General features: G+C 44.0%; 1 protein-coding gene across 6 annotated transcripts in view; it reads right to left on the bottom strand.

Annotated features, from left to right (window-relative positions):
- FHIT (fragile histidine triad diadenosine triphosphatase) overlaps positions 1 to 14,269 on the bottom strand; it is a 1,035,351-nt gene that overhangs the window by 652,695 nt on the left and 368,387 nt on the right. For 3 of the 6 annotated variants that reach the window (XM_083426851.1, XM_083426854.1, XM_083426852.1), the window contains one exon: positions 1,198 to 1,326. In XM_083426851.1, the coding sequence (XP_083282977.1) occupies positions 1,198 to 1,300 (103 nt within the window). In that variant the 5' untranslated portion in view covers positions 1,301 to 1,326. Of the gene's footprint in view, positions 1 to 1,197; positions 1,328 to 7,901; positions 7,921 to 14,269 lie in introns of those variants that run through there. The other 3 variants (XM_083426850.1, XM_083426849.1, XM_083426853.1) reach the window with 2 other exon arrangements.

The following is a 14,269-nucleotide window of genomic DNA, read 5'->3' on the forward strand; positions in this document are numbered from 1 at the left end:
AGAAGGCGATTAATAAATCAGTGGTGATGATCAGTCAGTGCACCTAAGGTATGGCTGGATCAGAACAAAGGCTAATCCAATATTTGTGTTTTCTGCATTGATCATCCATATGCCTCTGGAAAGCCTATAGGCAAAACATGAAGGTAATCTCCTGCTGCCGTTCCCCAGGTACTGATATTCAAAAACATGGAGCCTCTGGTCCTGGAAGAAGCATATAGCCATCATGAATAGTAGCCACTGATAGCTTGAATATGGACTTGATAGATCTCACTCCAACCTTGCCTGGAAGCAGGTCTCTATGGTCTCATGTCTTTCCCATTAACTGCTCCCCAAGTCCTTTTAACTCTTCTGAATGCAAAGCAGGTACTCTAGCACCAAACTATGATCTCATCACCAAAAAGCTGTAGATCAGGGTTTCCCCAACTTGGGTCTCCAGCTGTTTTTGGACTACAATGCCCATCATCCCTGACCACTGGTCCTGCTGGATAGGGACGATGGGAGTCGTAGTCCAAAAACAGCTGGAGACCCAAGTTGGGGAAACATTGCTATAGGTGGATCTTTCCTGACATGAGCAATCAGCAGTTCTATCTGTTGTTGTTTTTGACTTCCCAAACACAACACATATTAACGTCCAGAAAGGTCTCCAACCAGATTATTTACCTCGTTGGCTACCAGAGAAGCAAGGAGTTTAAACTTTGGCACGGCTGTGCTTGGCATTTGGACACCTTAAGAGACTTGTTACATTTTAATTCCCAGTGCCAGACCTGGGTCGCATTTGCTTAGACCAAAATATTTGGGGGGGGGGGGGAGCAAATAGGCTGCACAACAGGGCCGATAACGTGACAGTTAAAAACAGGAGCATCTCTGAGACACTTTCCAGATCATTTTTTAAAACAAGGAAAAGGGAAAGAGAAGCAAAGAAGCACCACCTGTTTATTTATACATCTTCTGTGGTGAAAAGGTCAGAAGAAAATTCACCTCTAAGGTCACTGTTGCTAAGCAACCGCTTTCAGAAGTTCTGCAACACCGATCAAGCATATTATGCTCCACTGACTGGCTTCAGAATAAATATGAGTAACATCTTACCTGCTCTTTAGTGGGGAAAGAGGGGCTCCTTCTACTCCGGCGGAGACAGCCAAGGTTCCAGAAATGGACTGTTATGTGAGATGCATGCAAGCCAAAGGGAAAAAAGGATACGACCCGGAACCACAGGCTTCCTGTTCACAAGTGCAAAGGATAGTTCCGTCTTCAGAAACACAACAGAGGGTTTGATGAGGTGCTGCCCAAAACGGAATGACATCTTAATGCCCTTTTATGCTCCTGGACCTGTGGAGGAGAATTAATTGAAATCATCAGAACAGTCGATGGTCTTAAAACATATGGCGAATGAGATCATTGCCAACATTTCAGAGAACAGAAAATGCACAGAGTTGCTTTTGGTCACTGCAGCTGAATGAACACTCTAATTTTCCCCCTTGCTTTTTTATTACTAAGACTGCAAACACACAATACAGTAAGCACATGCCTTCCCTCCAAAGGCATGGTTCCCAACATGGGGCACACGCCCCACAGACGGGCAATCTGATTTTTAAGGGGGGCGTTAACGGCCTTTTAGGCCAAGTTAACGGCCTTTTAGGCTTCCTCCACGTGAATAGGATTTCACTTTTTGAATAATAAGAATTATATGTCACAGGGGAGGGGGCATCAAGATTTTAGAGATGCTTAGGTGGGGCATGGCCAAAAAAAAGTTTGGGAACCACTGCTCTAAAGAATTATGAGAACTGTAGTTTAGCCCCCACAGAGTTACAATTCCCAGCACCCTTAACAAACTACAGTTTCCAAGATTATTTGGGTAAAGCCGTGTGCTTTAACTACACAATATGCAGTACACAGCCTAAAATAAACCTGTGTCTTGCGTGGGTTAGGCCTATCAACATCCGCCTGCAAGCCTTTTCATTGATGCCCCACCCACCGTAGCTGCAACACCTTCTGGAGGCCACAGGCCATGGGGCAGGTGGGGCAAAAGTGGATGGGACAACCAGTGGCGTAGCTTGGGTTGTCAGCACCCGGGGCAAGGCAAGTAATTTGCGCCCCCTAACCCATGGATTTGCGCCCCCTAACCCGTGGATTTGTGCCCCCCTAACCCTACCCCCCAGATGTTGCGCCCGGTGTGGCCGGCCCCCCCTGCACCCCCCACGCTACGCCACTGGGGACAACAGATGTGGCTGACTTTTGCACGACAGAAGTCAGGGGTCTCTCCTTACACACAACCTTCTGCTCTCCATCCAAGAAAGCAATATATGCACAATTCAAGCATGCACTGCAGCTACGTAAAAGCACTGAAGGACGACTCAGAGCAGGGCTGCTGAGGGGCGTGGCTTGGAGATAAGGGGTGTGGCCTGTGAAGAATTCCAAGGGCCCTTTGGAGAGGTCTAGAGGGCTGTATTTGGCCCCCAAGGCTGAGGTTTCCCCTGGAGAAGATGTGTGAGCAACATTCACACAATTGCCTCATCACAGCTGCATGATGATACTCAGGTATATGAAGTAAGCAGCTGCTGTATGTTGTCTGGAATATGGGGGAGGATGTGGTGGTGATGGTATTTTGATTTCTTTTCTTACCTACGGGACCGCCTCTCCTGGTATGTCCCACAGAGGAACTTACGATCTTCAAACAAAAACAACTTGGAGGTCCCAGGCCACAGAGAGGTTAGGCTGGCCTCAACCAGAGCCAGGGCTTTTTCGGCTGTGGCTCCAATCTGGTGGAATGCTCTGCCACAAGAAACTAGGGCCCTGCGGGACTTGACATCTTTCCGCAGGGCCTGCAAGACAGAGCTGTTCCACCAAGCCTTTGGCCAGGGCACAGCCTGACTCCCTCCTTTGGCAATCTACACAGAACTCTAGCCCAATGGTTGCCATCAATTTGATTTGAATTAATTTTATAATGAAATGATTTTAGAATGTTGTATTATTTATTGTTGTTAGCTGCCCTGAGCCTGGCTTTGGCTGGGGAGGGCGGGATTTAAATAAAAAATTATTATTATTATTAATTATTATTATTATTTTAAGTATGGCTTTTGTTTCCAACAAATTTTTCTTTACAGGAAACCCCATACCACAGTAGCTCTGCCCTCAGCTCTGCCCTCCTCCCTTTCCTTATTTACACTGTGAAAGCTGAATCAGATTGGCAATATTTTTTAAACGGGAATGTCAAAAAAGCTTCAATAGCCAGAAAGAAACCACTTACCGACATTGAAGAACAGGGGAGTCGTTTCAGGGAAGGGGAAGGGGAGAGACAAAGAGCTAACACCTCTGAAACAGATTTACGGAAGGAGAGAGCGTCAGGCTCAGAAAACGCATTGGCAGAGCTGAAGGTGATGCTTCCTCCCGTACTCCAAAAATAATAAACACTTCTAGCAGAAAGTTGGTGACCTTGGAAATAAAGGCAAGATCTGATGCTTCAATAACCAAAGCTCCAGGGGGAGAGAAAAGTGATGACCCGGTGCTTTTTATTCCAACTATCTGGCTGAATTACTAGGGACTAGAATGCCAGTGGGACCCCAGCCTGTTTTAACAGTGGCTCTGAGATTCACTCAGGGTGGTGATGGGGGGGGGGGGGAGAGAATAATAATAATCAAATCCCACTCCAGAAGGTAAGGAAATAGTATGCTGTGAAATGCTTGAGGTTTTAGAAGGCGACAAATATTGAGAGGAGCAACTGGAAAGGTTAAGCTTGTGTCTCAGCGCCTTGCAATTCATGCAGCGTGCATCTAGCCCATTGGTGGGCACTTCTAGAAAAAGGAAAGTTCAAAAATACAATTCATTTTGTTTCTGCTTATTATTATTAATTGAATTTATATACCGCCTTATACCCAGAGGATTCAGGGCAGTTGACAGAAAATATCAACATAAAAACCATAACATATATAATCAAAATAAAAACAGCAAGCCAATAACACCCCCCTGAAAAAAGAGCAACGATTTAAAAGTGTATGGGATGTCAATCAGATCAACCAAAGGCCTGGATTAAAAGGAACATTTCTGCCTGGTGCCTAATGGTGTATAATGAAGGCGCCAGGCAAACTTCCCTGGGGAGAGCATTCCACAGACGGGGAGCCACTGCAGAGGAGGCCCGTTCTCTCATGTTGCCACCCTCCGGACCTCTCAAGGAGGAGGCACATGAAGGAGGGCCTCAGCTCAGGGTCCGGGTAGGTTCATATGGAAAGAGGCAGTCCTTGAGGTATTGCGGTCCTGAGCCTATTCAAAGATAGGGCCATCCTGACATCCAAATACATCTTTAAGAAAATGCCAATGTTTATACATCATCTCCGCATCTTACCGGTGTGATAGTCATATCTGAATGGAACTACCATCCTTTCAGATGTTCCCAGAGTGCATGTGGCCCCTTTCTTGGCCTATTAGATCAGGAGGCTTGGGCTCTTTCCCTCTTATTAAAGGCATTTGGTTTTTGCCAGATTGTTAGTAGTTGCTGATTGTTCTCTTCCCGTCTAATATGATACTTCTTGTGTATTTATGTGTATGTCAGATATATTGTTATAATACAGTGGTGCCCCGCAAGACGAATGCCTCGCAAGACGGAAAACCCGCTAGACGAAAGGGTTTTCCGTTTTGGAGGTGCTTCACAAAACAAATTTCCTATGGGCTTGCTTCGCAAGACGAAAATGTCTTGCGAGTTGCTGCGATTTTTTTCGCTCCCCACCCCCTTTTTCTAAGGCACTAAGCTGCTAATAGCCTTTTAGCGGCTAATCCGCTAATCCCTTAAGCCTTTAATAGCCGCTAATAGCCGCTAAACCGCTAATAGCGCTAATCCGCTAATGGGGTTGCATCGCAAGACGAAAAAACCGCTAGATGAAGAGACTCGCAGAACGGATTCTTTTCGTCTTGCGAGGCAGCACTGTATATGAAAAGCTGATTTTTTTAAAAAAATCCCCACCCTACCTTGTGTACCTAGCCATGATAGCTTGGCTCTGCCTTCACAGACAGAAGCAGCAATGCTTATGAATACCAGTTGCTGGAAACCACAGGAAGGGGAAATGTTCATGCGCTCAAATCCTGCATGTGGCTTTCCCTAAATTATTTGGTCAGCCACTGTGAGAACAGGATGTTGGACTAGATGAGTCACTGGTCTGATCCAGCATCCTCTTTTTATGCTGCATCTGTAATTCTTAAGAGTCCCCATGGAACTGTCAGGAAAGCCTGACAATTATAACTAAATGTCAAACGAGTCTGAACACTTTCATGAAAATCCAGATGTTATCTTCATTCCTATCATTTCCCAGCAAAGTACATTTACCATGGACACGGGAACTGATGTTTGATATAAGCTCCATGACGCAACAAACTGAGGCCTGTTAGTTCAGAGATATGATTCTCTGATCAGGTGCAAGAACACCCCATTTCACATCTCAGGCAAGCCCTTGCGCAGGAGGAAAAAAGAGTTGTACCATTAAGGGTACAATCTGTCAATCGAAGCGATGCAAAATGGCAGAACTGCAAAATACCCACCAATCTCATTGCATTTGTGCTCTCATGACAGACAGAGCTCCCCAACAACCTGACGCAGAGCAAGAATAATATGAGTCTAGGTTGGTCTGCAGTTGTCTTTTGATCCCCATCTACTCAGCATAGCGGTGACAACCAGATGTGAGACAACAAGGGACTGGACCCCCGTCCAGATGTGGGGAGTTTATTCAGTGCACAGATGCACCTCTCTAAAACAGTCTGCATTGGTGACTTCATTACTGTCAGTAAATCTTTGGTATCTGGACTTCTTCACTTTAAAGAAACAGTTTCCCTCTGCTACCTTGACAAGAAACACTAATTAGTCATTATGCACCGCTTAAATTATCTTTTCCCCCCTAACCCGTAAGGAAGGGTCATGTTTTTGATACGTTTGCGCCATCCTTTGCATACTGTTTTGACAAAGCCAACTGTCTTTTTATGTACTGCAGAGCTAATTTATATCTAGAGAATATAAATTCTCTGTTTTTCCTACACCCGCCCTGTCCGAAAATAGTTAGCCTTTCAAGAAGGACCACATCAAGACCAGAACAATTTAGCAGAATCTTCTAAAGCAAACAATCAGCAAAAGATCACTTAGCGCAGCTCTTCCTGGGCTGTACCACTCCAGAATACAGGTGGTAGTGGTGAAATCTATGGTGCATGCAGCAATTTGAATGCTTTACCATACAAAAAAGACTCAATTCCTACTACACTATTTATTTTAGCTCTGTGCTTCCTTCAAGAAGCTCTGGAGATAGTCTGGGTGATAGAAACGCATAAAGAGCCTGCTAGATCTGGCCAATGGCCCATCGAGTCCAGTATTCTGTTCTCATAGTCCCTGCCCAGATGCCTGTGTGTCACCAGCCTAAGGTCACCCATTGAGATTGATGGCTGTGAGGTGATCTGACTAGCATGCTTGGAACAAAGGGCAGCCAAATAATATTGGTTGGTCAACTCTACATTCAGATTTGTGACCCCATGAGGCACGTTTTGGCAAAAAAATAGCATCGCCACAGAAAATTGGGTTAAGGAGACAAAGGCAGGAACTTGAGGCAGATAACAGGTCAACTAAAGTCCCCACAGAAGATGGACTAGCATAAATAACGGCAAATTCTGGGATTACAAAACTCTGGGTCAAAGAACTGCAGAGTGATCTTCTCAGGGTCTGGCCCCAGGTGATGGCATTCTCTTTCCTAAGAGGCCTGCCTCTTTTCCTCTCCTTTGGCCTTCCAGCAGATGGTTAAAAACCTCACTAATTTCAGAAGGCATTGGAGAGTACAGTTCTGGGCCCAATTGTGACTACCATCAGCAATAAGGAATGCGGGTGGCACTGTGGTCTAAACCACTGAGCCTCTTGGGCTTGCGGATTGGAAGGTCAGCAGTTCGAATCCCCACAACAGAGTGAGCTCCCATTGCTCTGTCCCAGCTCCTGCCAACCTAGCAGTTTGAAAGTATTCCAGTGCAAGTAGATAAATAGGTACCACTATGGTGGGAAGCTAAACGGCATTTCCATGCGCTCTGGTTTCCATCACGGTGTTCTGTTGTGCCAGAAGCAGTTTAGTCATGCTGGCCACATGACCTGGAAAGCTGTCTGTGGAGAAATGCCGGCTCCCTCAGGCTGAAAGCAAGATGAGCACCGCAACCCAATAGTCACCTTTGACTGGACTTAAAAGTCCAGGGGTCCTTTACCTTTATCTTTACCATCAGCAAACCTAATTTGGGAAGGGTTGTAGCTCAGAAGGCCCCCAAGCCTGTGGATGTCTTCCCACCTGAAACCCTGGGAAGTCACAGCTAATCCATGTGGGCAATATAGACCTGTTTACTGGCTGTCTTATGTGGTTTTAGCATTATCTTGCATTATTGTCAATTCCCACCCCAATTTGATTACAGTGGAACCTCAGGTTAAGTACTTAATTTGTTCCGGAGGTCCGTACTTAACCTGAAACTGTTCTTAACCTGAAGCACCACTTTAGCTAATGGGGCCTCCTGCTGCTGCCGTGCCGCTGGAGCACGATTTCTGTTCTCATCCTGAAGCAAAGTTCTTAACCCGAGGTACTATTTCTGGGTTAGCAGAGTCTGTAACCTGAAGCGTATGTAACCTGAAGCGTATGTAACCCAAGGTACCACTACATTCCATAGTTTCAATCCATAAGCCACCTTGGATCTCACGATAAGAAGTGGGAGGGGCAGATTTAAATAGATAAATGGCAGCGCCATCTGATTTTGCAAGTGTTTCCCGCATTCTGATCCACTCCCCCCCCCCTTTCGCTCACAGATGTTACGTGCCATGTTGCTCTTCCTTTTCGAAGGGGACAAGCAAAGTGGGTTGTTTTATGTCAGAGCGTAACTGAACAAAACAAGAGCAGATGTTTCAACGGCACCTTTGAATGCTGTTGCAAGCTTGCTTATACTCAGGCTTAAACACTCTCAGAGTGCTACCTCCTGAGGAGAAACAAAACAAAAAGACAAAACATGTTCTAGCTTTCCTTCACAGTTCTAAACATTCAAAACCCTCCAAGGAGGCACCGCTCTTGCCAACATTTATAGCCAAGATATTGGATGAGACACTATAAAGTAGGCCAGCGACTACCTATGTGCAAGAATATTCAAGGCTGCTATTAGTTTCCTCTGTGTTTCACATATGTATGCCAGGGGGAAGGGAGGAGGCAGTGATTTCACAAGACAGTGTTATAAAATATCTGGGATTTGTCATTTCAAACTGGTAAATGTCAGCCTCTTGGCTAATTACTTAGTTCCATACACTCCCACTGGCTTTATTTAAAAAAAAAAACAACCCAAAGTTTTAATTGGGGGTGGAATTAAACACATAAGTGCATTGATTTGTTTAATAGGCTTTATTATGTTGTTTTTCAAAAGATCGCCTTTAAAATGGCAAATCGAATGCTCTGGATTTTGGCAGGAAAACATATGCAGAAATGCAGATGATTTGACACAGGCTGCACCTACAGAAGTAAAATGTGTCTTCACCAAAACGCTGTTTATTGCTAAATTCGTTTTGCTCTTGACATTTTCTAAGATGCACTATTTTGCCCTTTGGTCTAACAAAATTGTTGCTTAAAAACGTACCGCTAGCCATTTTTACCTTTCCTAAAAGGGTTTGATTATGTCAAAAAGTGACATTTCCAATCAGTACCTCTATGCTCACAGGCACTTTTGGTGTAATAATGTGTAATGAAGGAGAGGCACTCAGGAGCAAGCTCTTATTCTTTCCTCTGTGATGTTTTTAATGCCTTTTTCTTTGCTGCTGCTGTTGCGGCTGAGGTATAATAAAGGCAAAATCCATGCAATTCAATAGACAGCTGTTTAACTTTCATCACATCATAATGGTCCAATCAGCAGGAGCCCCAGCCCAATCAGTAGATAATATTGTGTGACATTCCCTTTTATCACTAAAGGGTGGTGCGGCAGGCCAAGGATGGCATGAAACTTTTAATTATTACTATACCCCAATTCTTTGTATCAGTTTTGTTCAACCATGTCCTCAAATGAGACATGTCCTCAAAATGGCATTATCTGGGCTTGACCTATGCAATGGAGCACCCATGCAGTCAATAAATCTTGGAGTTGAGGAAACCAAGTGTGTGTGTAAGATAAAGGAGGGAGAGGCAAAGACTCATCAGATCGACTCTTGGCTCCACAATCACAACACGCTCCAAGCCGCTCAGGGCTCATCCCCAATGCTCAAAACAAAGAGCAAAATTATTATACATTTATGTGTTTGGGCATCCATAAAACAACAACGGTCACTTTGTTTCTCTGTTTATTTGCACAATGCTCAATTAATAATGTCCTCTGGGTGGCTCGCAATAAAAGTTAAGAACCATAAAAACCCTGAAAACCAGACTATTGGCAACTGCAGTACAAATCTAAATAAATAACAACACCGACAGCAAGACATACATCAAACAGCAGAACTAAAAAAACTACCAGAGTTCATAACGGCTATTTACAGAAGAGAATATATTTATGTATCTTGTCAACCATTTGGCTAAAGACAAAAGGAACATACAGGTTTACTCACACACAAACACACCAGTGAATGGAAACTGCAGGTTAGGACACCCATTTTAATGTACCCACCATGTAAATAATGAACATGTTCTGCAGTTGTGCATACTGTACATAAGCTCCAATCCTAAACCTACTTACCTAACTTGGAATAAGCCGCATTCAATTCACTAGGTCTTACTTCTGAGTAGACATGGTTAGGATTGCACTGTAAGCCTCCAGCACCCTTCAGTTGTGCCATGATTAAGAAGTTCATTGCTGTCAAGCTTAGAGGGGGAGGCAACCGTAACATGTATCCCACCCCTGATATCATAGAAGACGTTATAGAACAGAGAGGTGTGAACCTTACCAAAGACTCCAGGTCAAATGAAGTCTTGGCTGTTCCTTGCCCAATCTCTCTCACACAAAACCACGAAGAAGTACACAAATATACACAGATACAACCCCTCCAGTTCCCTCCAACAAATACACACTGCCTGCAGCTGCTCCCTCTAAGCACAACCATCTTCCTGTTGTGTATCTCCTAAAAGGACGTGTGTTGCACTCCATGCTATTAGTTAGGGGTAGTCCTGATCTTGTTGGACTCCAACAGTCATCAGCCCCGACCAACATGGTGAATGGACAGGGATGAAGGGAACTGAAGTCCATCCGCAATCCATGAACTTTTGGCAAGCCCTGTCCAGGAGTAGCTAAAGGGCGGCGCTTTAATGTAACTTAGCTAGTATGATGTAGGTGTTTAACTTTCCATCGTAAATGACTGATTTCAAATGAGAAGTTCAAAGCTCTGTAAGTCTATGGATACATAACACCAGCAAAACCACCTAAAGGCACTCCCTGGAAATATTCATCAATTTGATATAATCTCAGGATTAAGCTCCCAGGAAACTTTACCTTAAAAAATGTAGTTTTCTGACTCTCACACCATGCCCCCAGTGCCCTAATGCTAAGGGTATATGTACAGTGTGCAACACAAAAAAACATGTTAGAGATGCCTTCTTGATCTATTACCCTCACGCCAGATAAGGGCAATTTTACCAAAGGTCAAGTGTGGAATGTACGGAAAGCATGATCATTTGAATCGTTTTAATTTGTGTGTTGTTGTTTTTTTACTTCCTCATTTAAAAAAAAAATGTATATTCTGCTGCAACGCAGAAATATGTTGCAGCACTCTACAACAATATGCTGTGAGCCGCCTTGGGTCCTTCACTAAGAGAAGTCAAATAAATAAATCAAGTAGCTTTCTGTCTCCCTATGAATGGCTGCACTACTTGCCTTCCACACCCTCCAACATCACGCAGATGAAAATCGGGATGCAGGTCTTTTGGTGCCACGCTCTCTGCAAGTGCCAACTGTGGGATGTGATCCATGAGAGGCAATCAAGTACAACATTCCTTGTAATGCTAGAGAAGACATGCGAGGGAATGTTTGGTCCAGCCTGTCGAAACTTCCTCTTCCTCCTGGCTGGAGCATCCTTCCTTTTGCATGTGATAGAAGGTGGGCGTGATCTAACCTGTCCAGGTAACAAAAGGACAAGTCACACAGCACCTTCTCTCTTTTTGACTTCCTTCTTCATTTGACCAGCTTTTAGCTAGGACTGCTCTGCTAGCTCTCAGCCAGCAGAAGCACTGGGATTATTCCCCCATATGGGGTAGATCCACATGTACATATTTGTAACTAAGTCTGCCTTCAGGAATCCAACTGTGAACTGATGTAAGTAAACTTTCTTATTGACTTTAAATAAGATTGTGACATCATTATTCTTTTAAGAGGGTTTCAAGGGAACTTACCAGGAACGTATAATTCAATCTGAGAAAGACTGAATTGTATAATAGTGAGAGGTTCACACGAGCCTGCAACCAGCTATCTGCTGTGCATGTAAAAAGGGGAATGTAAAGAAACTTGCTAGCGCAAGTTAGGAATGATAATAAACAATATATCCTCTCCTGCCACCCTGGACATTCCAACACCGATGCCAGATAATCCCCGGGATATCCTTATATCTGTAATTCTGGAAATGTCCTGGGCGAATAGGGACGGTTGGAGAGTATGGCCTTCATGAGGTTGTTATAAATTTGCTAATTGCCCTGGATGGCTTGGATCATCTTGAAAATGATGGAATAGCTAACCAGGCTTCCATTTATGCATCTTTCAATAGGCTTGTCTTTAGACAAGGCACTTGACATGCTATTGTTTGCCTCACGCTGTCACAGAGTGGCATGCTTGCTTCAAGCACCTTACATTCCTGCCAAAATGGCAGCTGCTTCCCACATAACCCAGAACGACAGCCCTGATGCATGGGGGGAATCAGACAAGCATTACACTCTGCCTGTGGAAGTCAAATGCTGATGAATTAGGCCTTTAGCGTTGTAATAACTGTAGTGACTAATGGAACGACCCAAAGCTGTTATTAAAGAAAGGCTGAATAATATATTACCAGTATGGAGTTCAGGGGGAAATAATTTTTTTATAAAGGAAAATAGAAGATTAATATCAATCATGCTTTTCACCCCCAAAAAAGAGGGGGGCAGGGAGAGAGGCAGAACCTGAGAAATAGCTGGAGTCTTGCAGCGGTTGGCAGAAATGAAATGGCATCCCACCCCACCTACAGGAAAAAAGTCATCTCTGCTTATTCTGGGATTACCAGTGAGGTCTATCTTATAGGGATAAATAAAATGTTGTGGCATTTCTCTGGCATCACGGGGAGGCTAAAGGAAGAAATTAATTTTGCAAGAAGAAATGTCTATGAAAAACAACACTCTATGGGTTGAAATAACCAAGTCTGAATGTATTTCCTCCAAAATACAGTGGTACCTCGGGTTACAGACCCTTCAGGTTACAGACGCTTCAGGCTACAGACTCCGCTAACCCAGAAATAGTACCTTGGGTTAAGAACTTTGCTTCAGGATGAGAACAGAAATCGCACAACAGCGGGAGGCCTCATAAGCTAAAGTGGTGCTTCAGGTTAAGAACAGTTCCAGGTTAAGAACGGACCTCTGGAACGAATTAAATTCTTAACCTGAGGTACCACTGTATACAGAAACAATAACAACAACAACAAATCCTCCACTCTGCTTTTCAGTTAAAAAACAAAGAAAGAAATGAAACTAAAAATGATATGAGAAGCGTTTCTTCCTCTTTTCGTGCCACACAAACTGGGTTGGGAAATGCAGAGGCACGCCTAACAGTCAACCATATGCTACCAGCATCCTTGGCCAAGTGCTACTATGTCCAAAGTAAGTGCACCATTAAACAACGGCCGCCTTCATTGGCCAGCATAGCTTTTATTCATATTCATTCTGTTTAATAATATTAATCCAGTGGCCCTACCTGTGCCTAGTCCTCAGTAGGCACATTAACTACGAGCCATAAAAAAATGCAGAAACAAGAAGGTGCAGCAGGTAGATTTAGCGGAATAAACATCCAATGTCTGGCTCATTATAAGGCAGCCTCCTATGGTAAGCCACACACCGAAAGTGCATACAGTTCACACACACACACACCCAAGGTCTCTGCACAGCCTCCCCATTTTCAGAAAGGACAAATGATCCTTTTCTCTTGTGTGTGGGAGAGAGAGAGATTCAGGCCAGATCTAGGATGGCAATGAGGTAAGGACCTTCTCAGATATAGTGCTCTCCCCAGACATTGCCTATTCAGATGTTTTTCTGGCACCAGCAGATGGCTTCCTGAGTGGCAGGGCGAGGGAATCCTTTCCATTTTTACTGTACTCGTTTTCTCTGCTGCCCTGTTCTCCTGAAGCACAATTCCACGGTTTTGTTTGGAAGCCACCCTGGAGATTCTTATATTGAAAGGCAGTACAGTGGACCCTCGAGTTACGTACCACTCTGGATATGTAACTTTCGGGTTGCTAACGTGGCAAACCTGGAAGTGTATACTTCTGTGTTTCGCAGCACGCATGCACAGAAGCGCTCTGCACATCGCACACGTGTGCAGAATCGCTCTATCGCACCGCACGCATGCGCAGAAGTGGTACCTCCAGTTACAGACTTTTCAGGTTAAGTACGGACCCAGGAAAGAATTTAATTTGTATCCAGAGGGTCCACTGTATATGAATTCTTTGTGCAAATAAATAAATCAAGCACCAGTGTACCAATGCCCTTTTAAGTTCAAGGTCACTCAGAAAAAGAAAACCTTTACAAATACAAATTGTATAACTAGGAGAAATCTTTGGGTGGGAATGAAATAGAAAACCTCGCAATGTATACTAGTCATGAAAAAAAAAAAGGACCAGTCAGATGCATTGTAAGCAAAAATGTTATCTGCGAAAGAGTATCTATCAGGACAAAGACTTTAAAATTATTGGTAAAAGGCAACCGTGACCAAGGTTGTGGGAAGTGATATAAAATGCTACAGCATGGAGTGTCACTGTTCAGAATTTCAGATCCTCCATTCCATTCCCTCCTTGCTTCTTGTTTTCAGCCTAAGCAGTCAGCATTTCATGGTTAAGATAAATGCTTGTTCCTCATTCTTTTTTTTTGGGGGGGGGGGGCATCCTGCAAAGTCTATTTCCTATCCTTCATTTGCACTTCTGCAAATCTTGGAGCTCCTTGAGTCTGCTAACATACAGTCATACCTTGGTTCTCAAACAGAAACCGTTCTGGAACTCCATTCAACTTCCGAAAATGTTCGAAAACCAAGGTGTGGCTTCCAATTGACTGCAGGAATCAGAAGTTGAATGGACTTCTGACAGAAATATTATAAG

Source organism: Podarcis tiliguerta (genome assembly GCF_965153285.1).
Source record: "Podarcis tiliguerta genome assembly, chromosome: 2".
In the NCBI taxonomy this organism is placed as follows: domain Eukaryota; kingdom Metazoa; phylum Chordata; class Lepidosauria; order Squamata; family Lacertidae; genus Podarcis; species Podarcis tiliguerta.